The sequence below is a fragment of the Oryctolagus cuniculus genome, chromosome 18 (genome assembly GCF_051225735.1).
Source record: "Oryctolagus cuniculus isolate XC-2025 breed Fujian yellow rabbit chromosome 18, ASM5122573v1, whole genome shotgun sequence".
NCBI classification, from domain to species: Eukaryota; Metazoa; Chordata; class Mammalia; order Lagomorpha; family Leporidae; genus Oryctolagus; species Oryctolagus cuniculus.
This window is the reverse complement of record NC_142884.1, coordinates 25831156-25856598: the sequence shown is the minus strand read 5'-3', so window position 1 is coordinate 25856598 and position 25443 is coordinate 25831156. Positions and strand designations below refer to the sequence as shown.

At 50.6% G+C, this 25443-nt stretch overlaps 1 protein-coding gene across 1 annotated transcript; it reads left to right on the top strand.

Moving 5' to 3' along the window:
- Positions 1–1662: 1662 nt before the first annotated feature.
- On the top strand, positions 1663–19547 carry LOC138846712 (USP6 N-terminal-like protein). The gene is made up of 4 exons (XM_070063261.2): positions 1663–1815; positions 8635–8793; positions 18451–18550; positions 18718–19547. The coding sequence occupies exons 1-4, from the start codon at positions 1663–1665 to the stop codon at positions 18774–18776; spliced, it is 471 nt and encodes a 156-aa protein (XP_069919362.1). The 3' UTR covers positions 18777–19547.
- Positions 19548–25443: the final 5896 nt, after the last annotated feature.

The window sequence follows — 25443 nt, the reverse complement described above, 5'->3', positions numbered from 1 at the left end:
TTTCAGGATCACCTTTTGCAGCATGAGTTAATCAAAGAAAAAAAGACAAAGGTTGTCCCTTGCATTCTTCATTAAAACAATTTTATATATTTGAAATGCAAAATGAGAGAGAGAGAGAGAGCAGGAAGGAGGAAGGGAGGGAGGCAGGGAGGGAGAGAGAGAGAGATCTTTCATCCACTGGTTCATTCCCCAAGTGCCCTCAGTAGCAGGGCCGAGTCGGGCTGAAAGCAGGAACTACAGCTGCATCTCCCACGTGGGTGGCAGGAACCCAGCACCTGGGCCTTCCCCTGCTGCTTCTCATGCACATCGCAGGAAACTGAATGCAAGTGCAGACGGACACCGCACGCAGGGGCTCCAGCCACCGCGCTGGCACATCGCCTGCCCGTGTTCTCCACCTCCTTTCAGGCTCGGGACCTTCCACGTCTCACCTGTCGACAGGTGTGCTGGCCTGCCAGGTATGTAGCCTGCTTCCTCGCCACCCCCCCCCCCAGCACCAGGTGAACACCATGCTCCCCATCAGCAGCTTCCTGCCTGACTCGCAGGCGCACACCTGTCCTTTCCCAAGGTCCTCCTGGGGGACGTCAAGCACACACCTGTGGGGCCTGTAGAATCAAGCTTTTTTTTTTTCCTTGAATTTTTATTTTTTTTAAAGGTTTACTTGAAAGTCAGTTACCGAGAGAGTCGAGCTTATTTTTTAAAACTAGAGGCTTACCTGAACATCTTGCTCCCCCAAGCACAGAACCTAACAATTCCCATGCTCTCTCTAATCTGGTCTTCTACTATTTTGTTGGTTGCCCCAATCAATTAACACATTTCCACATAGAGCTTAAGAAACCTTGTGCCCACCCCCACCCCCCATTGAAATATTAAGGAATTCAGCTGTAAAAGCTTCCTGGCCCAGGATTTGGGGGGGGGGGGTGTCGAGGTTTCTTTCATTTTTTAAAAAAATATTATTTATTTATTTGAGTGCTAGTTAGAGAGAGAGGGAAAGACAGAGAGAAAGGTCTTCCATCAGCTGGTTCACTCCCCAGATGGCCAGAGCTGGGCCAATCAGAAGCCAGGAGCTTCTTCTGGGTGCGGGGACAGAGCCTTCCAAGTGAGAACTCTGGTGGCTGCTTCAGTCACAGGAGCTGCAGACCCCGGCCCACTCAGAGGACGGGGTCGTGCACACTTCCGCTAAGACAAGCAAGCCCAGCACAGAGACCTGGGGAGCGCGGCCCGCTGGACGCTGGGGGTGGACAGCCCAGCAGGCCCCGCGCGCTCCCGGCGGGGAGGCCAGCCCAGGTCCCCAAGCCCCCGGGCGCCCCGCGGCCCAGGAAGCGAGCCGCGCGCCAGGACCGCGGGACCCCACGCCCCTCCCCGCCGCACGGCGGCGCTGCGCAAGGCCGGCCGTTGTCCGGGCCGTTGGGCGCCCACGTGGCTTCTGGACGCCTGGAGGCCGGCGCGGGGGCGGGCGCCATTACGAGAGGCCGGGGGCGCGGGGTGGAGCCGACGAGGAGCCCAGAGCGCGCCCGCGGCGGCGGCGTCGGGTGGGAAGACGAGGCGCGGCACTGGGGGGCGTGGCGGCCGGCCTGCAGGCGGGGGCGCGTCCAGGGCAGGAAGCTGGAGTCCCCGTCGAGCTGGTGGGCGCGGCCCCCGCAGAGGCCTGAGGCGTCCGGCGCGATGGCAGGGGCCGCCCCCAGGGCGGCGGCAGGGGCCGCGCGGCTCGCCACGCCCGCCACGCCCGCCACGCCCGCCACGCCCGCCGCCGGGCGCGTCGTCCAGGGCGAGCGGGCCAGAGGCGCGGCGAAGATGCTCCAGGTCCTGGTGCTGCAGGTGAGCGAGCGGCCCGCGCACGGACGGTCGGGCCCGGGTCGGTGCAGGCGGGAGGCTGGAGTGCGGGTGGGGGTCGCTTCAGAAGGGGGCGCGTGCGCTGTTCCCGACGACCCCGGAGGGCGTTTGCTGCGAGCTGTCCCGTACTAGGTGTGCGTTCGTGACTCGGGCACGTTGGCAGGTGTGTCGGTGCCCCGCACACCCCAGCCCACGTCCGCCCTAGGTTAGGGCCCTCGCGGGGAACCCTGGACCTGGCTCCCGCCCTTCCCCCGCCGCCCTCGGGGCTCGGCTTCTGGGACCCCCCCCCCCACGCCGCCCTCTCCTCATGCGGGTGTCCTGGTCCCCGGGGCGGGCATGGGCCTCCACCTTGGAGACTTGAGGTGCAGGGAGGGCTCCCGAGGAAGCCGGAGGGGAGGCGCTGGAGGAGGGAGTTTACAAACCGGAGCCAGGGTGTGGGATGGGGAGGGGCGCCGCGAAGGAGGGGGATGGGTGGTGTTTGTGTGCTGTGGATTCACCCGACCAGAGCGTCACACCCCCCCGAAGCCGCTGACTCCTTGCAAGGAGGCCTGGCTCTCAGACTTTTCAATTTGTTTTATTTACTTGACAGAGTTAGAGACAGTGAGAGACACAGACAGAGGGACAGAAAGGTCTTCCTTCCTTGGTTCACCCCACAAATGGCCGCCACGGCCGGGGCACCGCGCTGATCCGATGGCAGGAGCCAGGAGCCAGGTGCTTTTCCTGGTCTCCCATGGGGTGCAGGGCCCAAGCACCTGGGCCATCCTCCACTGCACTCCCTGGCCACAGCAGAGAGCTGGCCTGGCAGAGGGGCAACCGGGACAGAATCCGGCGCCCCGGAACCCGGTGTGCCGGCGCCGCTAGGCGGAGGATTAGCCTAGTGAGCCGCGGCGCCGGCTATATTGTTTTTAGATAAATAGTACACCTTTATGGTTGCAAATACCTAACACAAGTGCAACTTGTTTGACCAGCAGACCCAAATGCAAACATGTCAATAACTTAAAAAAATTTTTTTTTAGTTTTTCTGTACCAACAAATTGAGAACAGCCTATTTATCATATTTATTTAAGTCAGGTGCACCAGAAAGGTAATTTGTGTTAATTTAGCAGTTTTTAATAATTTTTATATAGACACACAATCTGCACATAAGTATCTGGCTCCTGCCATCGGATCAGCCCGGTGCGCCGGCTGCAGCGGCCATTGGAGGGTGAACCAACGGCAAAAAGGAACACCTTTCTCTCTGTCTCTCTCTCACTGTCCACTCTGCCTGTTGGAAGAAAAAAGAAAAGAAAAGAAAAGACAAAAAAAAAAAACAATTAATGGGGCTGGCTCTGGTGCAACAGGTTAACGCCCTGGCCTGAAGCGCCGACATCTCACGTGGGCGCCGGCTCCTGGCTTCAGATTGGCACAGCTCCGGCCATTGCGGCCAATTGGAGAGTGAACCAGCAGATGGAAGACCTCTCTCTCTAACTCTGACTTTCAAATAAAGAAATCTTAAGAGTGTTAATTTTTTTTATCTATGATGTCAGTAACCACCCGAGGCTCTTGACATGAGCTGCATAGGTTAAGGAAGCCTTTTGAGTCCACAACTCTCAGTATTTGGACAAGGCCATAAGCAAAGTGGAAGTTCTCTCCTCCCTTTAGAGAAAAGTACATCCTCTTTTGATGGCTGCTGCTTTCCACTGGGGCCTCACGGAGATCCTTCACGTAGAACATTTTTGCCACAGTGTCTTAGCTTTCTATGCTTGACATGTAAAACAAGTCCATATTTAAACAGACTTTTAAAACTTTGAAACTTAGCCGGCGCCGTGGCTCAATAGGCTAATCCTCCACCTTGCGGCGCCGGCACACCGGGTTCTAGTCCCGGTTGGGGCGCCGGATTCTGTCCCGGTTGCCCCTCTTCCAGGCCAGCTCTCTGCTATGGCCAGGGAGTGCAGTGGAGGATGGCCCAGGTGCTTGGGCCCTGCACCCCATGGGAGACCAGGAAAAGCACCTGGCTCCTGGCTCCTGCCATCGGATCAGCGCGGTGCGCCGGCTGCAGCGGCGGCCATTGGAGGGTGAACCAACGGCAAAGGAAGACCTTTCTCTCTCTGTCTCTCTCTCTCACTGTCCACTCTGCCTGTCAAAAATAAAAAAAAAATAAAAATAAAAAAAAAACTTTGAAACTTTTAGAACTCAGCTGTTTTTAAAACAAGTAGAACTTAATGAGACAAAGATTATCTCAGTAGGATACAAAAAGACTATTTTCCCAAATATCTATTAACACTTATGTATTTCATCAACCTCATTGCTTTTACAGAGGATCAGATTTTAACCTTACGTCAAAAAAAAAAAAAAAACAGATTGATAACTTTTGAAGCTAAAAAAAAATTTTATAACCATGTAAGACTTCCACACACCTTTTGCAGCTTACCTAAACCGTTTTATCTTTTCCATTCCAATTTACAATCTATGTCCTTTCTTTATTATTTCACTAAGAAGCACAGTTTTGACTTGGCAACCTTTTTTCCATCTGTTGATTTTCTTGATTTACATTGAAAATAGCAATTTAAAAGCATATCCCGAATTTCAACCTTAGTTACTTCTGAGCAGTCTTGCATTATGTTTACTTATAGACAGCTTATGAAAACCTATTTGTCAACAAATCCAGAGTTTTTCATAGACTGTAAGGTGTTAAGAGTACCTAAGTTTGCATGTAGACACATGTATCTCATTTACCTTTACCCAATTTACATTTAGCAACTACACAGATTGTTAGGGTTGGAATAGCTGGGGGTCTGGCCTTTTGTACCCCACCCCCCCCCTGCCGCCCCGGGATGAGAGAACTGACATCAACGGAGACAGGCCACTTCATTAAGGCAAAGAGGGAAAAGCATCCTGTTCTAGAAAAGTCTGGTCTGGAGTGCACTTGGGGCTGGGGTTTTATGCGGTTAAGGAGGGAGTTTGCCACTGTCGCTGTGGGGGAGGGAGAAGACTTTGCAGCTGGTGGAAAGTGGAACTAGGGGGCTCTGGGAAGCCTTGGGAACTTTCCTCAAATCTAATTAGAAAGCTGCCCTGTGCAGCTCATCTATTTAATTAGTTGTTTTGCAAGGAGTCTGGGGGAGGTTGCACCTGGTTCCCCAACCAGAGGAGGTTGCACTGGTTGTCAGAAGGAAGGGAGGAAATGGGGAGGGGGTGGGCTGAGGGCAGAAGGAATGCGGAAGGGGCGATGAGCCCTTTACAGATGACTGAAGATACTGGCATTGTATCATACTTTGTCTGAATTAATGTCAGAACTACATTTATATGGAATTTTATTTTTTATAAAACTGGAAATCAGTTTTATCAACCTGAGATCTGTTAAATGGCCATTTTTCATTTAGTCACCTGCTGTCTGGCAAGGGTTAGCATCATTGCAGAACCTGTAATGGTTGCATAGAAGCCAATAGGGATAACAGTTGAAGCCTTCATAGGTAAGCCGATGACAGCCACATTTCATTCCCAGGACAGATTTCTCTTTCTTCTTTAGACCTTGGGAAAGCCTCTAGCACAACCTCAGTGGTGTCAGCTAGAAACAAGTTTAAGTAAAAGACAAAGACCTCTGCCACACTTGGGGAGGCTCGGTTCCTGCACCCTGCTTGGCTGTTGCCGTGAGAGCACACGCTCTTGTTCTGCAGGGAGGGCTCTGCTCCGGCACTGAACCCTGAGCTGCTTCCCGCCCTCTGGTTGGCGGGCTCCACTCTTTCCTTGGGGTGAGTGTCCAGGCTTTTTTGTTTGTTTGTTTGTTTGTTTTTTGTTTGGAGGCCAGAGACTAGTTAAAGCAGTGAAAACAGATTTTATTCAGTACCTCCTGAGGAGAGCTGAGCTCCATCACCAGTGGTGCAGAGGTGCCTGGGTGTTTTAAAGGGAGGGCTGGGGTTGGCACAGCTCAAGGGAAGAGTGAGAAGAGGTCATTCAGGGTAAATGCGGTGATCCCAGCTGTGTGTGCTAGCTGGAAGTTATGGAAGTTAGCACGCTGTCTTCTTGCAGAAACTGGCATGGCGGCCCTGGCCTCATAGGAGTGGCTACTGAGCAGGGACACACTTACAGATTTGTAAGCTTTTTTGAGTGAAGCCTCTAAGAACGGAAGGTTGGGGCCTGCCTCAGATGATAGCCTGAACAGTCAGTTCTTCTGGCATTGTGGAGCTTTCTCTGGCTGGCAGGCAGGCAGGCAGGCTTGCTTATTTATTTATCAGTTTTATTTAAGAGTGACAGGGGGTGGGGGAGAGAAATAGCTCTTATCTACCGATATACTTCCCAAACGCCTACCATAGCCAGGACTGGACTGAAGCCAAAGCTGGCAGTAGGGAACCCATTCCAGGTCTCCTGCATGGGTAGCAGGAACCCAGTTGGGCCATCACTGCTGCCTCCCAGGCTCTGCATTAGCAGGAAGCTGGAGTCAGGAGCTGGAACTGAATATTGAATCTTTAGCACTCTGGTGGGGGGATTCAGTGAGTGTCATGACTGTTAGGCCACATGCTCACCACTCAAGTGAGCACTTTAATGAATAATTGCAGTCATCCCAGGGTTGTGGCCTTGTGCTGCTGGAAGCCGGAATCTGGTTGTCTCTGAGTGCGAAGGACTGAATGGAGCCACATGCCCGGAGTGCTGTTTCTAGGGGCAGCAGCTGTAACTGCGTGCTCCTCTGAGCCCTGCACTGCTCACTTACTCAGTACTCCTTGCTGTCTCCCCCATTGCCATTCAGGACTTGGCAAGGGTGGGAGGGGTGTTGATGTGCAGACATCAGGGCTCCCTCTATGGCTCTATTTCAGAATTTCTCCCCCTAATCCTCACTGGCACCGACAGCTCTGATTCCTCGAGCCACAGTGTGACTTTGTCTTGAGTTGTTGCCACTCTGTACAACTGGGAGGTGTTCTGGGATAGTGCCCAGTGAAGTTCCTTCTTTCGAGGGTCAGCTCTCCAGTGTCTGTTGCTTTTGCTAGCTCTTCATTTATTTTGTGTTTTTTCAGGGTTCATAATTGTGCTGTGTGTGTAACTTATACACTATTTTGCCCTTGCCAGAATGACTGCTGTTCATTTTCCAGTTATTTATTATCAGAATAGTCAAACATTCAGAAAAATAATACGATTACTAAGATGAACTCTTCTATTCCTGCCACTGGGAACTTAGACTCCATATCTCTGGGTGTTTCTGCTTCCATACCTTTTCAGTAGACAGAGTTAGGGAAAACCTCTGAAAACTCGTGAGTTCTGGCCGGCACTGTGGTTCACTTAGCTAATCCTCCGCCTGTGGCGCCGGCACCCCAGGTTCTAGTCCCAGTTGGGGCACTGGATTCTGTCCCAGTTGCTCCTCTTCCAGTCTAGCTCTCTGCTGTGGCCCGGGAAGGCAGTGGAGGATGGCCTATGTCCTTGGGCCCAAAACCTGCATGGGAGACCAGGAGGAAGCACCTGGCTCCTGGCTTCAGATCGGCGCAGCATGCTGGCTGTAGCGGCCATGTGGGGGGTGAGCCAACAGAAGGAAGACCTTTCTCTCTCTCTGTCTCTCACTGTCTAACTCTGCCTGTCCAAAAAAAAAAAAATCATGAGTTCTTTTTTGAAATTTAATTTTATTTATTTGAAAGAGTTACAGAGAGAGGTAAAGACAGAAAGAGTGTTCTTCCATCTGCTGGTTCATTCCCCAGATGGCTACAACGGCCGGAGCTGTGCCAATCTGAACCCAAAAGCTTCCTCCAGGTCTCCCACGTGGATGCAGGGGCCCAAGGACTTGGGCTATCTTCTACTGTTTTCCCAGGCCACAGCAGAGAGCTGGATCAGAAGTGGAGCAGCTGGGACTCGAACCGGCACCCATATGGAATGCTGGCGCTTCAGGCCAGGGCTTTATGCACCACAGCGTCTGCCCCAAATCATGAGTTCTTAGTGATGTTGTCAATCAAACTTAATTTTGGGGGGCTGGTGCTGTGGAATAATGGGCTAAGCCTTTGCCTGTGGTGCCGGCATCCCTTATGGGCGCCAGTTCATGTCTTAGCTACTCCTCTTCTATCCAGCTCTATTGTATGGCCTGGAAAAGCAGTAAAAGATGGTCCAAGTATTTGGGCCCCTGCACCTGCATGGGAGACCCAGAAGAAGCTCCTGGCTCCTGGTCTCGGATCTGCCCAGCTCTGGCCATTGTGGGCATTTGGGGAGTGAACTAGCGCATGAAAGACCTTTTTCTCTGTCTCTCCCTCTCTCTGCAACTCTACCTCTCAAATAAATAAAATCTTTTTAAAAATTTAATTTTCCATTTTATAATTCTTTTCCCTAACAATAAAAATCTTGGTTTCTAATAACAAGAGTAGATAAGACACATTCAGAGAATTCAGTCGAAGTTTCATCCTTATTCTTTCTACTCCATTCTTTTCTCCTGTAGGAGGTAATCTGTATTTGTTTTGGTTCATCTGCTGTCATTTAAAAAATATGAGCAGGCTGTATATATATTCATACTTATTTTTCTTACACAAAAAGAATACTAAAAATGTTCTGAACCTTTTATATATATGGATGTTTTAATAGGTATTTTAATAATAAGAATATTTTTAATATTTATATTTTTAAGCTACAGGAGACCAAATAGAACTGATTGCTTTTTGAGTTGTAATACATAATTGAGAATTACATATTATTGATTACATGTTTTAAATTTTATCTTTGGCTCTTTGGTATGACCATTTAAGAGAAAGGTAGTTGTCAAAAATGATAGATCACTTAAATTAGAAAGTTACATGGTTCTGAGGTTTATTTGGTTTTAAAAGAAATCATGCATGATTTTATAATCTTTTAAAAATTCTGCAGGTTGAAGACCCAGATTGCTTCTGGGTTATTATAAAAGGATGTAGTCCCTTTTTGGATCATGAAGTCGACTATCAAAAACTAAATAGCGCCATGAATGGCTTCTATAACAGCATGTGTAAAGATACAGAAATAAAACCATCAGTGTTGGAAGAAGGACAGGTATGTATCTGAATGCACTTTATTTATTGTATCTTTATTATTTATTTATTTATGTGCCATCAGTTACCCGTAAGCAGGTTTTGAAGGTCTGGGTTCTGCAGGAGGCAGCCTGTGAGTTGGTGCTGGTCAAACTGGCTGTGAGTAGTATTCTCTGGCACCCCCTCCCGGGCCTGAGCTCTGTGCCTTTTGACTTAAAAAAGCAACTTATAAAAAGTAGTAGCAGCCAGGACTTGAACTGACACTCCTATGTGATGCCAGCACTGCAGGCAGTGGCTTTACCTGCTGCACCACAGCACCGGCCCTGTTAATAGGCTTTTTAATTTCTGCTTGTTTGCTGGGTGAACATGATCTCTTGTTTTAACTTGCATTTTTTCACTTGCAAAGTTGGGTATCTCTTTAGTGTTTATTGTGTGTGTGTGGAGAGACACTGATTTACCTGTTATTTTAGATTGATATTTCTCTTTAGTTATTTGACTTTATCTTATTAGAAATCTAATATTTGTTTAAAAAGAAAAGCTCATTAAGTATTTTTTATGTGAATAGTTTTAGAACTGCTATATTGTACTTTATCCTTGTAATTTTTTTATTCGAAAGTCAGAGTTAGAGAGAGAGAGAGAGAGAGAGAGAGAAATATCTTCTATCTACTGGCTTACTCCCCAGATGGCCACAATGGCTGGTTCTGGGCCCGGTGGAATCTGGGAGCTCCATCTGGGTCTCCCATTTTTGTAGCAGTGGCCCAAGCACTTGGGCTACATTCTGCTGCTTTTCCTAGGCCATCAGCAGGGAGCTGGATTGGAAGTAGAGCAGCCTGGAAATGAACCGGTGCCCATAATGGGATGGTGGCTTCACAGATGGTGGCTCCACCTGGGACCCCGTAATACCTGCCCCCTGTAATTATCTAGATGTAGTGTAGATACTACCTTTCTTAGTAAAAATAAAAATAACTACTACTTTTGAACATTGATTATGTCTAGGCTGTGGGGTAAATGTTCTCTATATACTTCCTCGTTTTTTTTTTTTTTTTTTTTTTTTTTTTTTTTTTTTTTTTTTTTGGTAAGAGTTAGAAGTAGAGTCAGCGAGAGAGTGAATCCATTCCTTCCATTGGTTCTCTCACCAAAAATCCACAGTGGCCAGAGCTGAGCTGATCCAAAGCCAGGAGCCAAGAGTTTCTTCCAGGTCTTCCACGCAGGTGCAGAGACCCAAGGACTTGGGCCATTCTCTACTGCTTTCCCAGGCCATAGCATAGAACTGGATCAGAAGAGGAGCAGCCAGGACACGAACCACTGCCCATATGGGATGCCAGCACTGCAGGCTGGGCTTTAACCCACTGCACAACAGCACGCCTCCCCCCCCCCCATTTGATCTTTAAAACAACTCTTGGAAGGAATGGATCTTGTGATACAGCCGAGTAAGCCACTGCTTGGGGCACCTTTGGTTCCATACTGGAGTACCTGATGTAAGTCCTGGCTGCCCACTTCCAGGACAGCTTCCTGCTAATGCCCTAGGAGACAGCAAATGGTGGATCGAATCCTGAATACCTGCCACCTGTGAGGGAGACCTGAGTGGAGTTCCTGGCTCCTGGTTTCGGCATGGTCCAGGCCCAGTTGTTGGAGACATTTGGAGAGTGAACCAGTAGATAGAAGATTTCTCTCTCTCTCTTGCCCTCTCTGATGCTCTGCCTTTCAAATAAATAAAAATGAATAAACATTTAAAAAACTAAAATAACTCTTGAAGTATGGTGGTAGCATATGTGATAGATCCAAACAAGAGAAATGTAAAATATATTATTCTGATCTTGACTTTTTATTTTATTTTTATTCCTTCTAAATACTGGTTTCTCCTGATTTTCTACTGCCTATACCGTTTCCTATGATTTTCTTTCCAAAGCATAGGCGAGATGTAGAAAGGTTAAGTTGATAGAGATCAAGTGGGAGGTGGCGAATGGGTGCTCTAGTGGGCAGAGTGAGGACCATAGCAGCCGCTTCCCCACAGCTGCCCCTACACTGTTGGCTTAGCCGACATGTACTGATCCCTCTCTGTGCCAGCCTGTGGAGACGCAGTGATCTCAGAATCGCTGCCCCAGGGAGCTTGTGTTTTGATTTGTCACAGGTAACTGATGTTGCAGCAGACAGTGCCAGGTGGTGAGCACAGGTCACCTCACTGGGGCCCTGGGATGTGAGTTTGTGTTGGTGCAAGCAGCAGTGTGGAGAGAGGTGTGTCACAGGAAGCAGCTGGGGTCTTTATCCACACCCAGAGCAGGGCCAGAGCTGTGCTCTGTTGTGTGCATCGTGTGCTTGATTGGTCATGCAGAAAGAGCCCTGTGTGTGGTTTACAAAGCAAGGTTAGTGTACTAACTAAAGTGTCCTTGGCCCTCACTGGAGTGTTGCAGTGTTCCCACTGGTTTCCTTTTTCTGGTCCAGGGTCTGAGCCAGGCCTCCAGCTTGCCTCCAGTGTCCTGTCTGGTTAGTCTCCCAGAGTCTGGGACAGTTCTTCAGTCTTCCTTCATGGCCTGGACGCTTCTGAAGAGTCCTGGTCAGTTATGCTGCAGAGGAACGTTCAGTTTGACTTGGCCTGATGTTCTCATGATCAGACTGAGGTTGTGCGTGTTGGCAGAGAGAGAGAGAGGTCTGCCATCCACTGGTTCACCCCCCAACTGACTGTGACGGCTGGAGCTACGCTGATCCAAAGCCAGGAGCCAGGAGCTTCCTCTGGGTTTCACACACAGGTGCAGGAGCCCAGGGACTTGGGCCATTTTCTGCTTTCCCAGGCCATAGCAGAGAGCTGGATCAGAAGTGGGGCAGCTGGGACTAGAACTGGCACCTGTATGCCATGCCAGCACTGCAGGCAGCAGCTTTACCTGCAACACCACAGTGCCAGGCCCTAGCAGGCATTCTGAATTTGCTACGGTGAGGTTCACTTTTTCCATCATTCCTTCTACAGTTTTAAAACTTTAATTATCTTTTTAAAAAAGATTTATTTATCTATTTGAAAGTCAGAGAGAGAAGGAGAGACAGAGAGAGAGAGAAGTCTTTCATCTACTGCTTCCCTGTCCAACCAGCTGCAATGGCCAGAGTTGAGTTGACCTGAAGCCAGGAGCCAGGAACCTTCCCTGGGCCTCCCACATGGGCACAGGGGCCCAAGCACCCGGGCCATCCTCCGGTGCCTTCCCAGGTCATTGCATAGAGCTGGATTGGAAGTGGAGCAGACAAGATCCGAACTAGCACCCACATGGGATGCAGGATGCTGGCACCACAGGCCTAGGCCCTAACACGTTGAACCACAGCACTGGTCCTTTATTTATCTTTTTTGAAAAAGATTTTCTTGGCCAGCCCCGTGGCTCACTAGGCTAATCCTCTGCCTGCAGCGGCGGCACCCCGGGTTCTAGTCCCAGTCAGGGCGCCGGATTCTGTCCCAGTTGCTCCTCTTCCAGGCCAGCTCTCTGCTGTGGCCTGGGAGTGCAGTGGAGGATGGCCTGAGTGCTTGGCCCCTGCACCTGCATGGGAGACCAGGAGGAGGCACCTGGCTCCTGGCTTCGGATTGGAACAGTGCACCGGCTTCAACGCGCCGCCCGTGGCAGCCCCTTGGGGGGTGAACCAACGGAAAAAGGAAGACCTTTCTCTCTCTCTCTCTCTCTCTCTCTCTCTCTCTCTCACTCTCACTCTCTCACTCTCTCTCTCACTCTCTCACTCTCACTGTCCTACTCTGCTTGTCAAAAAAAATAAATAAAATAAAAAATATTTTTTTTAACTTTTATTTAATGAATATAAATTTCCAAAGTACAGCTTATGGATTACAATAGCTTCCCCCCATAACGTCCCTCCCACCCAGAACCCTCCCCTTTCCCACTCCCTCTCCCCTTCCATTCACATCAAGATTCATTTTCGATTCTCTTTATGTACAGAAGATCAGTTTAGCATACATTAAGTAAAGATTTCAACAGTTTGCTCCCACACAGAAACATAAAGTGAAAAATAATAGATGATTTTTAAATGATGATGAAATCAGATCAGACCTATTGTCATGTTTCATCCCAGTGAGAGTCAAGTTGGGAATTGATAATTTCTCTTTTTTTTTTACAGAAGATCAGTTTAGTATACATTAAGTAAAGATTTCAACAGTTTGCACCCCCATAGAAACACAAAGTGAAATATACTGTGTGAGTACTCGTTATAACATTAAATCTCACTGTACAGCACATTAAGGACAGAGATCCTACATGAGGAGTAAGTGCACAGTGACTCCTGTTGTTGACTTTACAAATTGACACTCCTGTTTATGGCATCAGTAATCTCCCTATGCTCCAGTCATGAGTTTCCAAGGCCATGGAAGCCTTTTGAGTTCTCCAACTCCTATCTTGTTTAGACAAGGTCATAGTCAAAGTGGAGGTTCTCTCCTCCCTTCAGAGAAAAGTACCTCCTTCTTTGAAGACCTGTTCTTTCCACTGGGATCTCACTCACAGAGATCTTTCATTTAGTTTTTTTTTTTTTTTTTTTTTTTCTGCCAGAGTGTCTTGGCTTTCCATGCCTGAAATACTCTCGTGGGCTTTTCAGCCAGATCCGAATGCCTTTAGGGCTGATTCTGAGGCCAGAGTGCTGTTTAGGACATCTGCCATTCTATGAGTCTACTGTGTATCTCGCTTCCCATGTTGGATCACTCTCCCCTTTATTTATTCTACCAGTTAGTATTAGCAGGTACTAGACTTGTTTATGTGCTTCCTTTGACTCTTAGTCCTTTCATTATGATCAGTTGTGAACTGAAATTGATCACTTGGACTGGTGAGATGGCATTGGTACATGCCACCTTGATGGGATTGAAGTGGAGTCCCCTGGTATGTTTCTAACTCTACCATTTGGGGCAAGTCAGCTTGAGCATGTCCCAAATTGTACATCTCTTCCCTCTCTTATTCCCACTCTTATGTTTAACAGGGATCACATTTCAGTTAAATTTCCACACTTAAGAATAACTGTATTAATTACAGAATTAAACCAGTCATATTAAGTAGAACAGACAAAAAAAAATACTAACGGGGATAATGTATTAAGTTGTTAACAGTCGGGGCTATGCTGATCAAGTCACCATTTCTCATAGTGTCCATTTCACTTCAACAGGTTTCCTTTTTGGTGTTCAGTCAGTTGTCACCGATCAGGGAGAACATATGATATTTGTCCCTTTGGGACTGGCTTATTTCACTCAGCATGATGTGTTCCAGATTCCTCCATTTTGTTGCAAATGACTGGATTTCATTGTTTCTTACTGCGGTATAGTATTCTAAAGAGTACATATCCCATAATTTCTTTATCCAGTCTACCGTTGATGGGCATTTAGGTTGGTTCCAGGTCTTGGCTATTGTGAATTATGCTGCAATAAACATTAGGGTGCAGACCGCTTTTGTGTTTGCCAATTTAAATTCCTCTGGGTAAATTCCAAGGAGTGGGATGACTGGGTCGAACAGTAGGGTTATCTTCAGGTTTCTGAGGAATCTCCAGACTGACTTCCATAGTGGCTTGACCAGTTTGCATTCCCACCAACAGTGGGTTAGTGTCCCTTTTTCCCCACATCCTTGCCAGCATCTGTTGTTGGTAGATTTCTGTATGTGGGCCATTCTAACCAGGGTGAGGTGAAACCTCATTGTGGTTTTGATTTGCATTTCCCTGAGTGCTAATGATCTTGAACATTTTTTCATGTGCCTGTTGGCCATTTGGATTTCCTCTTTTGAAAAATGTCTATTGAGGTCCTTGGCCCATCTCTTAAGTGGGTTGTTGGTTTTGTTGTTGTGGAGTTTCTTGATCTCTTTGTAGATTCTGGTTATTAACCTTTATCTGTTGCATAGTTTGCAAATATTTTATCCCATTCTGTCGGTTGTCTCTTCACTCTCCTGACTGTTTCTTTTGCAGTACAGAAACTTCTCAATTTGATGCAATCCCAGTAGTTGATTTTGGCTTTGACTGCCTGTGCCTCCCGGGTCTTTTCCAGAAACTCTTTGTTTGTGCCAATATCTTGAAGGGTTTCTCCAATGTTCTCTAATAACTTGATGGTGTCAGGTCGTAGATTTAGGTCTTTAATCCATGTTGAGTGGATTTTTGTGTAAGGTGTAAGGTAGGGGTCTTGCTTCATGCTTCTGCACGTGGAAATCCAGTTTTCCCAGCACCATTTATTGAATAGACTGTCCTTGCTCCAGGAATTGGTTTTAGATCCTTGATCAAATATAAGTTGGCTGTAGATGTTTGGGTTGATTTCTGGTGTTTCAATTCTGTTCCATTGGTCTATCCATCTATTTCTGTACCAGTACCATGCTGTTTTGATTACAACTGCCCTGTAGTGTGTCCTGAAATCTGGTATTGTGATGCCTCCAGCTTTGTTTTTGTTGTACAAGATTGCTTTAGCTATTTGAGGTCTCTTTTGCCTCCATATGAATTTCAGCATCATTTTTTCTAGATCTGAGAAGAATGTCTTTGGTATCCTGATTGGAATTGCATTGAATCTATAAATTGCTTTTGGGAGAATGGACATTTTGATGATGTTGATTCTTGCAATCCATGAGCATGGAAGATTGTTCCATTTTTTGGTATCCTCTTCTATTTCTTTAAGATTTTGTAATTCTCATCGTAGAGATCTTTAACGTCCTTGGTTAAGTTTATTCCAAGGTATTTGATTGTTTTTGTAGCTATTGTGAATGGGATTGATCTTAGCAGTTCTTCCTCAGCCATGGCATTGCTTGTATATACAAAGGCTGTTGATTTTTGTGCATTGATTTTATATCCTGCCACTTTGCCAAACTCCTCTATGAGTTCCAATAGTCTCTTAGTAGAGTTCTTTGGATCCCCTAAGTAAAGAATCATATTGTCTGCAAAGAGGGATAGTTTGACTTCTTCCTTCTCAATTTGTATTCCTTTAATTTCTTTTTCTTGTCTGATGGCTCTGGCTAAAACTCCCAGAACTATGTTAAATAGCAGTGGTGAGAGTGGTCATCCCTGCCTGGTGCCAGATCTCAGTGGAAATGCTTCCAACTTGTCTCCCATTCAATAGGATGCTGGCCGTGGGTTTTTCATGAATTGCTTTGATTATATTGAGGAATGTTCCTTCTATACCCAATTTGCTTAGAGTTTTCATCATGAAAGGGTGTTGAATTTTATCAAATGCTTTCTCTGCATCAATTGAGATAATCATATGGTTTTTCTTTTGCAGTCTGTTAATGTGGTGAATCACATTGGTTGATTTGCGAATGTTGAACCATCCCTGCATACCAGGGATAAATCCCACTTGGTCTGGGTGGATGATTTTTCTGATGTGTTGTTGTATTCTATTGGTGTGAAATTTATTGAGGATTTTTGCGTCTATGTTCATCAGGGATATTGGTCTATAATTTTCTTTTAGTGCTGCATCTTTCTCTGGCTTAGGGATTAAGGTGATGCTGGCTTCATAGAAAGAATTTGGGAGGATTCCATCTTTTTCAATTGTTCTGAATAGTTTGAGAAGAAATGGGATTAGTTCTTCTTTAAATGTCTGGTAGAATTCAGCAGTGAATCCATCTGGTCCTGGGCTTTTCTTTGTTGGGAGGGCCTTTATTACTGTTTCGATTTCTGTTTCAGTTATGGGTCTATTTAGGTTTTCTATGTCTTCATGGTTCAATTTTGGTAGATTGCATGTGTCCAGGAATCTCTCCATTTCTGATAGATTTTCCTGTTTCCTGGCATACAGGTCCTTGTAGTAATTTCTGATGATTCTTTTTATTTCTGTGGTGTCTGTTGTTACGTTTCCTTTTTCATCTCTGATTTTATTGATTTGGGTCTTTTCTCTTCTTTTTTTAGTTAGTTGGGCCAATGGGGTGTCCATTATGTTTATTTTTTCAAAAAACCAGCTTCTCACTTGGCTGATTTTTTGTAATGTTTTTTTGGATTCAATCCTGTTAATTTCTTCTCTGATTTTAATTATTTCATTCTCCTACTAGATTTGGGTTTGGTTTGCTGCAGTTTTTCTAGGTCCTTGAGATGTGCTGAAAGCTCATTTATTTGGTACCTTTCCAATTTCTTGTATAGGCACCTATTGCTATTAACTTGCCTCTCAATACTGCTTTTGCTGTATCCCATAAGTTTTGATATGTTGTGTTGTGAAAACTTCTAAATGTTCTTATCATAAATTTTTTGAAATCCATATCTTGCATTTCTTCTATCTCATCATCTTCATAATCTTGGCTTGGGGTGTTTTGTTTATTTGGAGGCATCATAGTGTCATCGTTGATCTTGTTCCCTCGATTTCTGTGTTTGTTGCTTGGCATAGTTAATTCTTCTTTCGTCACTGTGCTTTTTTTTTTTTTATACTATGTCTGTGTTAAGTGGACTGCCTGCTGTTGGAGGAGCCTTGGAGGTTTGAGATGGGTGTGGCCTGAGAGCTCTGCTTGGTTCTTCTGGGTTACGGGTGTGCAAAGGTGACACCCTCAGGTTATGCGTGGTAAATCTCTCCTTTTTATTTATTTATTTAGGAGGTAAGTAATACCGCACCGCACTGCTGTGCAGAATTGATGGTATTTAGCTTCCGATCTCTGGCTTCTACCCAAAGAGTCTGTGCAGGCTCTGTTTCTCCTCTGGACTCCCACTGGGTTGCCTAGGCTACTGAATTGTAGTGACTCAGTTCCTTAGCTCTCCCTAGTTGTTATCTAAATCCAGAGTGAAGGCCTGCTCTTTGTCTCTTGCTTGCCTTTGCAAGGTTGGCAGAGAGAGAAACTCCTCTGTACCAGTACCCCCCCCCCCCACCTTTTTTCCTTCTCTCCTGTAGTCAGTCTGGTGAACTTTCCCTCTCCCCTCTAGATTCTGACCGCCATTTCCCCGCCAATGTCTCAGGTTACTGAGCTCACCTCCCCTTCCAGCACCGATGTGTGGACTCAGAGCCCTGGGCGTCCCTGCTCTCCCTGCTGGTGTCTGTGTGACATCCACTCCCCTTCCTGCACTGGCGCGCAGACCATGCAGCTCCCGCAGCTCGGCTTCCGCGCGGTGGGCGACCTTGTTCTCCCAGTAGGTCCTCCGAGTCACAGCCACTAGATCCGGAAGAGTTTCCTCTGCAGTTTTTTCCTGATCCTTTTTCTGAGGCTACCATAACTCCACTTTTATTAAACTAAATTTTCCTGGACTATCGGTGCGTGCCCTCACTATTCCACCATCTTGGCTCCACCCCGTCCTTCAATAAAAATATTTTATTTATTTGAGAGGTAGAGTTATAGACAGAGAAAGACGTAGAGAAAGGTCTTCCTCTGCTGGTTCACTCCCCAAATGGTTGCAGTGGCAGGAGCTGAGCTGATCAGAAGTCAGAAGCCAGGAGCTTCTTCCAGCTCTCTCACAGGGGTGCAGGGGCCCAAGCACCTGGGCTATCTCCCACTGCTTCCCAAGGCCATAAGCAGAGAGCTGGCTTGGAAGAGGAGCAGCTGGGACGCAAACTGGCCCCATACAGGATGCCAGTGTGGCAGGTGGAGGCTTAGCCTACTGTACAGAGCACAGGCCCCTATTGATCTTGCTATTTCTTTGAAAGGCAGAGAGACAGAGATCCTCAATATCCTGGGTCACTGCTCCTGGTGTCTCCCCCGTCCCCTGTAGTGACACTGCACACCCACCCCTGTGGGCCCTGCTGAGGCCCTGACGGCGGGTCCTCCAATGCCTCTGTCCCCAGGTGCCGTTCCCCCTGGCTCTGAGGATGCGGGACATCTACATCCTGGAGGGCGAGCACGTGCTCCCGGCCATGGCATACACGGCCCTCAAGATCCATCACAGTGAGTCCTCAGGGCCCACAGAGGCCCGGGTGCTGGGACGGAGGAACTGGGGGTCCCCCTGCCTGTCCCTCGTGAGCAGGGCTTGAGGGAGGGATGAGGGGGTTTGGGAGGCCTGGGTTCCCTTCAGGAGGGCACTGAGAATCCCCCTGTTGCATCCCCAATCCCAGGCCCCCACAGACCACAAGGAGAAGTGGCCAGGGTCATCGCACTGGAAATTGGCCCCTGAGCAGTCCCTCCAGTGCTTGGCGTTTCACCCAAGACATCCTGGCCCGATGACCACAGCTGTCTGCACACAGGACCCTCCTAGGACAGGTGGGTGGGTTCCCACCTGGATGTGGGCAGGGCTAGAGGGAGGTGGGGCTGTGGGAGACCCTGTGCAGTGAAGGGGAAACCAGCCGGCACTGGATCCCCTTCAGCCATCTGAGAACCCCTGGAAGGCCCAGGTGCCCTGAGCCCAGTTGTGGGGGCCGAGTGCACTCCTGTGAGCAGGGGTGGGCACAGAGGCAGGTGCTGGGGGCCCCTGCGGCAGAACTCAAGGGCAACTGAGTGTGGGCTCTGCAGCCCTAGCCTCGGGCCAACAGAAGGCAGCGGGACCCAGAGCATCGCTGGCCTCTGGGCTCCAGTGGGGAGGGGTCCCCGTGCTCGTCCCCTGCTGCTGCTGCCATCAAGGACCTGAGCGCCTGGGTCCCCATGCAGAGCAGAGATGGGCTTGTCCCAGCTCTAGAGGCTCTAAGTGGAGGTCCAGGTGCAGGCTGTCCAGGCACTGGGGAGGCCCCACTGCGCCTCCAGATGCTGCCTCCCTGGGTGCTCCTGGGACAGTAGCGGTGACAGCCCAGTCTCACCAGGAAAGAGACAGTGGCCCAGGGGCAGAGGACACAGGGCACCCCTGCCACCTCTTTAGAAACTGCATTCCCTGTTCCCAAGGGCCTAAACTGATCTCCATGTCTGCCCTACAGCCCCAGCTCTCACCCCCATCATCTTAGGCTCAGTTCCTTTCCAGCCATGTAGGAGGGACTCAGATGTGGGTAACTCAGCGAATGCACTGTTAGGGTGCAGGAGGTCAGGTGGGGGAGGTGACGGGGTCCTGAGTTGGTGCCTGGGTCCCCAGAGATGAGAGTGAGGTGGGGAGTTCAGGGCCATCCACCCTGTGGGGCTGTGCAGGAGGAGCCGGTGGTGTCCCAGGGCTCCCCTTGCCCGGGTTGCACACACCCTCCCCTCTGGGGCCAGCAGCCTGGAAGAGTCCTCAGTGTCACACGTGGTGATGGGGACCCCAGGATGAGGTCGGGGCAAGCACCGAGCAGGCCAGACGGGGGCTGTGGTAAACAAACCGTGTCTCTTCTTGCAGCCAAGGCTATAAAACGGTGCAGCAGGCCCCTGGGGCAGGCACGCGTCTCCCAGATGCACGTTCCTGCCCCCACTGCTCCGAAGGCCAGAATCACCATTCAGGACACAGTGGCAGTGTGGGAGCAGACCAGGGGTCCCGCTACCCGTGCAGTGATGATCCGTCCTCCAGAAAGCTTTGGCCTCCGCATCACCGAGAGGGAAGGCATGGAGGAGGAGGAGAGCTGGGAAGGCAGCCCAGAGCCCCTCGGCCTGGGCTCCCCTGTGGGGACCACAGAGTCTCCAGGTGTGGCCAGCCCCACGGAGTCTCCAGAGTACTCGAGGTGGGAGGGCCTGTGCCAGTGCGCCAGTCTCCCTAACCTGAGCGGGCCAGAGCACATGGAGGACGACTCCTCCGACGCTGGCAGCCGGGAGGGCCTGTGGATGTGGGCTCCTCCACGGGCCTCGGAGCCCCCAGAACCAGGGCCCATGCAGGCTGTCCCCGCCTGGGGGCCACGGCTGAAGACTTCCCCCTACTGGCATGGCAGCCCCACGCACTCTGGGGAGAGTCACGGGCTGGAGCCGGCCAGAGCCAGCCCTGGGCTGGGAGACCAGGCCCGCGTGCCCTCCCTGGCCAGAGGCCTCCTTACCTCCTATTCCATGGGGCACCTGGATGATGGGTGCCTCCTAGAAGAGAGGCCGAGTCCACCATCTGCCCTGCCCAGGTTGGGCAGCAGCCTTCCGTGTGTCTTCACGGCATCCTATGCACTTGGTTGAGCCCCCACCGCCCAGGCTCTTCCTGGGGCCAGGACACCCTGACACTGGAAGACAACAGCCGTGCCAGGAGCCACTGTACTCTCCTCCCCGCCCCCCTCCCCCACCGCCACCCTCAGGTGGTGCTGAGCCTGTATTAAATTGTTCCATGGAAAGGAGTTTGCTCCAGTTTGTGACCCCGGTGCCCAGCGGCAGCAAGCTTCCCCGTGTTCCTGGGGAGATGGGTGGTTCCACAGCCCCCATCCTCAGGCAGAGACCCACTCAGGACCCTGCAGGCACAGAAGAAACTCCTGGCTCCTGGCTTTGGATCGGCACAGCTCTGGCGGTTGTGGCCGTCTGGGGAGTGAACGAGCAGATGGAAGACCTCTCTCTCTGTCTCTGCCTCTCCTCTCTCTGTGTAACTCTGACTTTCAAATAAATAAATAAATCTTTAAAAAATGGAATTATTTATGTATTCAAAATGTAGAGTGACAGTGAAAGAGAGACAAATCCTTCATCTACTGGTTGATTTGCCCAGAAGTCCTTGAGGTCCAGTTCTATGCCAAGCGAAGGTCAGGAACCAGAATTCCAACTGTGACTCCCATGCGGGAGCAGCGGCCCACATATTGGGGCCGTCTTCCACTGCTTTCCCAGGCCTGTTGGCAGAGAGCTGGATCCGAAGCTGAGCAGCTGGGACTCGAACCAGCTCTCCACTATGGGATGCCATCATTGCAAGTTAGCACCACCCTGGCCCGTGCACTTTAAATGCTAATATCCATGAACTTATTGAAGTCCTCTCCTACCCATGTGAACATGTCCTTGTTTAGAGACTTCGGAGAAGCAGGCCACGCCCTCAGCTCCTCTGACAGCCCTCATGTTCCTGGAGCTCCCGTCCCTCCACAAGGGAGGGAAACCATGGAGAACTGAAGACGGGAGGGCGAGCCCGAGCGTGCAGGGGTGAGTGTGCACTGGGGCTGAGCCTGGCTGTCGCTCCTACTGGGCTCCCAGCTCCTGCTGGGCTGCACCCTGGGGAGCCCCAAGCACATCAGCGCTCCCCACCAGGCCCTCTTGCTGCTCCTGGCCACAGTGGACAGCAGAAGGCAAGCATGTGCAGGTGGACGAGAGCAGAGCAAGCCAAGGAAGCAGAACTCGCCTTAGCACAAGCTTCCCTCTACCAGCCCAGTCCTGCCACAGCAAGAACTCACGTGCGGGGCAGGTGCTGGGGCACAGCGGGTTCCACTGCTGCTTAGGATGTGGGCATCCCAGATCAGAACACCTAGAGTCCTGTCCCACTGCTGCTTCCTGGCCAGCTTCCAGCCAGCCCCAGCTGTCGCTCCCCCTCTTCGTGGAGAAACGACACTAAGCCCTGCCTAGGCTTCATATCCGAGTCACGGCACCATTATGTCGCTCCCCCTCTTCGTGGAGGAGCAACACAGGACCCTGCGCTGTTCTTTTGTCTGCTCGGCCCTCCCCGGGTTTGCTGCTGGTTCTTCCCGGGTTGGCTACTATCCCTTCCACCTCCATGGAAGGGCAGTTCCCCCTGGCCGCATTCCCCACTTCCGCAGGGGAGCGGCACACCGCCGGCCGGCTCTTCTCAGGGGCTGCACAGGTGTTCCCTTAGATGTTCCCCTTAGATGTTCCTCATGCATGCCGTCTCTCTCCTCCTTTATAGTCCTCCTCTGCCAATCCCAACTCGGCTGCCCACACGCCGAGTACGCTGCTCTCCTCCAATCAGTAGCAAGTCCTACAGTTTATTGGTTGAACTGGAGGCAGCTGTGCGGAAGCTGTTTACTTCTCTCCCAGCGCCACATTGTGGGAGAGCAGATGCATAGAATAAGACTTAATTCCAGTAACTCAGTCCAGTCCGGATTGCTCCCCACAGATACCCCTTTCTTTTTATTTTTGGCGTTGATACGCGCCTGTCTTCGGTGTCCCGCAGCACACACTCTGCTCTACTTGCTAGAGTTGCCACAGGTTCTTACAAGTCCTATCAATCAGGCAAACCGAATCCGGGTCCTCTCTTCGCCATGTTGTGAGGAGGTTTTTAGGCGCTGATGCGTGCCTGTGTTCGGTGACCTGCGGCTCATACTCTGGTCGAGCCGCCTGCTGGCACTTACCGCCTTAATCAGGCAGACCGAATCCAAGCTTTCTCATTGCCGTATTGTGGGGGAGACTTATTAGTGTTGGTTCGTGCCTATCTTCGGTGACCTGCAGCTCATACTCTGGTCGAGCTGCTTGCTGGTGCTTACCGCCTTAATCAGGCAGACCGAATCCAAGCCTCCTAATTGTTGTATTGTGGGGAGGCCTTACTGATGTTAATTCGTGCCTGTCTTCGGTGACCTGCGGCACATAAGCTGCTAGCCGCCGCAGGTGCTCATCGCCTCACTTAATCAGGCAGACCGAATCCAAGCTCTCACATTGTAGTATTGTGGGGAGGCCTTTTCTCTATTTCTCTATCTCCGGGCATTCCTATCTCTCCCATTCCACTTCTATCTTCCAGCATTCCTATTTCTCTCACTTTACTTCTAAACTTCTATTTCTCTTATCCCTGCAGCTTCCCGGCGCCTCGCCCTGCCGGCAGCTTCACGGCTCCGCGCGGCTCCGCGCGGCTTCCCGGCGCCTCGCCCTGCTGGCGGGCTCCGCCCCGAGGCTGCTTCTCGGCGCCTCGCCGGCTCTGAGCCGCTTCAGCCCGCGCCTCTCTCATCTGCGCGGCTCGGCTTTGCGCGCACACCCCGCAGTCTTTCACTAGCCCTTTCGCGTCTGAACCACAGCCTCGCGCCAGCCCCGCGTTGCCTATCTATTCACGCCCCGTGCTCTCTCTGCACGCGGCGGCTTCCGCGAGTCACACAGCGTAGCTTGCGTCTCCACCACTAGCATTCAATCCAAGTTCCCCGGGCTAGCCTGGCGAATTCAACCCAGCTCACGTTTCCGCCCCACGATCTGGCTTCCCGTCCTTTGCTCCCCGGGCTAATCAGACGGATCCCAATCTGGCTTACGTTTCAGCTTCTGGTTTCAACTTTTCGCCCCCTATTCCCGGGCTAACTTGAGAACCCCAAAGTGGCTTTCGTTTCCGCCTTGGCCTGCCCCCCGTGGCTTCAATTTCCCTAACATTTTTCTCTACCCGGTATGTTTCCCCAAGCTTTCCTCCAACAATATTCCTCCCTCATTTCTCCCGGCCTCTCCCCACAGTCCGCATCCGAGTTTGTTCTAGCTTTCACTTTCGCCTTCGACCTTAGAGATTTCTCCCAGCTTCCCCCCCGTAGTCCGTATCCGAGTCTATGCCTAGGCTTTCAATAGCTTCTTCCGGCACCTTTTTCGTCCGGCTTTTCCCTAGGCTATTTGCTAGTCTCTCTCTCCGGTATTTTCCCAGTTCTTCCCGTTTCTTCCCTCCTAAGTTTCATATCCGTCTAGGTTTCCTATCCGAGTCACGGCACCATTATGTCGCTCCCCCTCTTCGTGGAGGAACGACACTAAGCCCTGCCTAGGCTTCATATCCGAGTCACGGCACCATTATGTCGCTCCCCCTCTTCGTGGAGGAGCAACACAGGACCCTGCGCTGTTCTTTCGTCTGCTCGGCCCTCCCCGGGTTTGCTGCTGGTTCTTCCCGGGTTGGCTACTATCCCTTCCACCTCCGTGGAAGGGCAGTTCCCCCTGGCCGCATTCCCCACTTCCGCAGGGGAGCGGCACACCGCCGGCCGGCTCTTCTCGGGGGCTGCACAGGTGTTCCCTTAGATGTTCCCCTTAGATGTTCCTCGTGCATGCCGTCTCTCTCCTCCTTTATAGTCCTCCTCTGCCAATCCCAACTCGGCTGCCCACACGCCGAGTACGCTGCTCTCCTCCAATCAGTAGCAAGTCCTACAGTTTATTGGTTGAACTGGAGGCAGCTGTGCGGAAGCTGTTTACTTCTCTCCCAGCGCCACATTGTGGGAGAGCAGATGCATAGAATAAGTCTTAATTCCAGTAACTCAGTCCAGTCCGGATTGCTCCCCACACCAGCTGTGCTGCTCCTGTGTGGGGGAGGTGGACTTGCAGCTGCATGACTTCCCTCACCATATGGGCACCGGTTCTAGACCCAGCCGCTCCTCTTCCGATCTAGCTCTCTGCTATGGCCTGGGAGAGCAGTAGAAGATGGCCCAGGTCCTTGGGCCCCTGCACCCACATGGGAGACCCTGAAGAAGCTCCTGGCTTCGGATGGACGCAGCTCCGGCTGTTGTGGCCATCTGGGGAGTGAACCAGCGGGTGGAAGACCTCTTGCTCTCTGACTCTGTCAATGCTTCTCTGCAACTGTGGCTTTCAAATAAATTTAAAAAACAAAATGGAAGGAGGCCATGGAGGGAGGGAGACTGGGGCAGGAGGTGGCAGAGGCAGCAGGGTGGGAGAGGGTGTGTGCGGGGAAGCCAGGGACAGAAGGGAGCTGGGCTCCCCTGGGGCGTCTTTCGGGGAGCGCAGGCGCTGGAAGTGATGGAGAAGTCGTGCACGACCCCTGCCTTTTGACAAGGCTGCACTTCTCTGTGTGTCCCGGTTCTGTTCTCCCCACGGGAAGACAAGGACCTGGGCGTCTCTCCCAGCCCAGCCAGGGTCCTCGACCCCCAAAGAACAGAATGGTCAAATGCCAAGTAGGTCTTTAGAGACAACTGGTCTACCCCGTGTCCCCTAGCCTTCAGGGCCGTGAGTGCAAGAGAGAAGCAGAGGAGCTGTGTTCCGGCCTGCCCGCCACACTGGCACTGGGTGTCCTGCAGTTCCCATAGTCACAGCAGCCAGTCGTCAGGGTCCCAGCCAAGGTGCGAGAGGCTGAGCTGGCCCAGGGCTCCAGAGGCCCT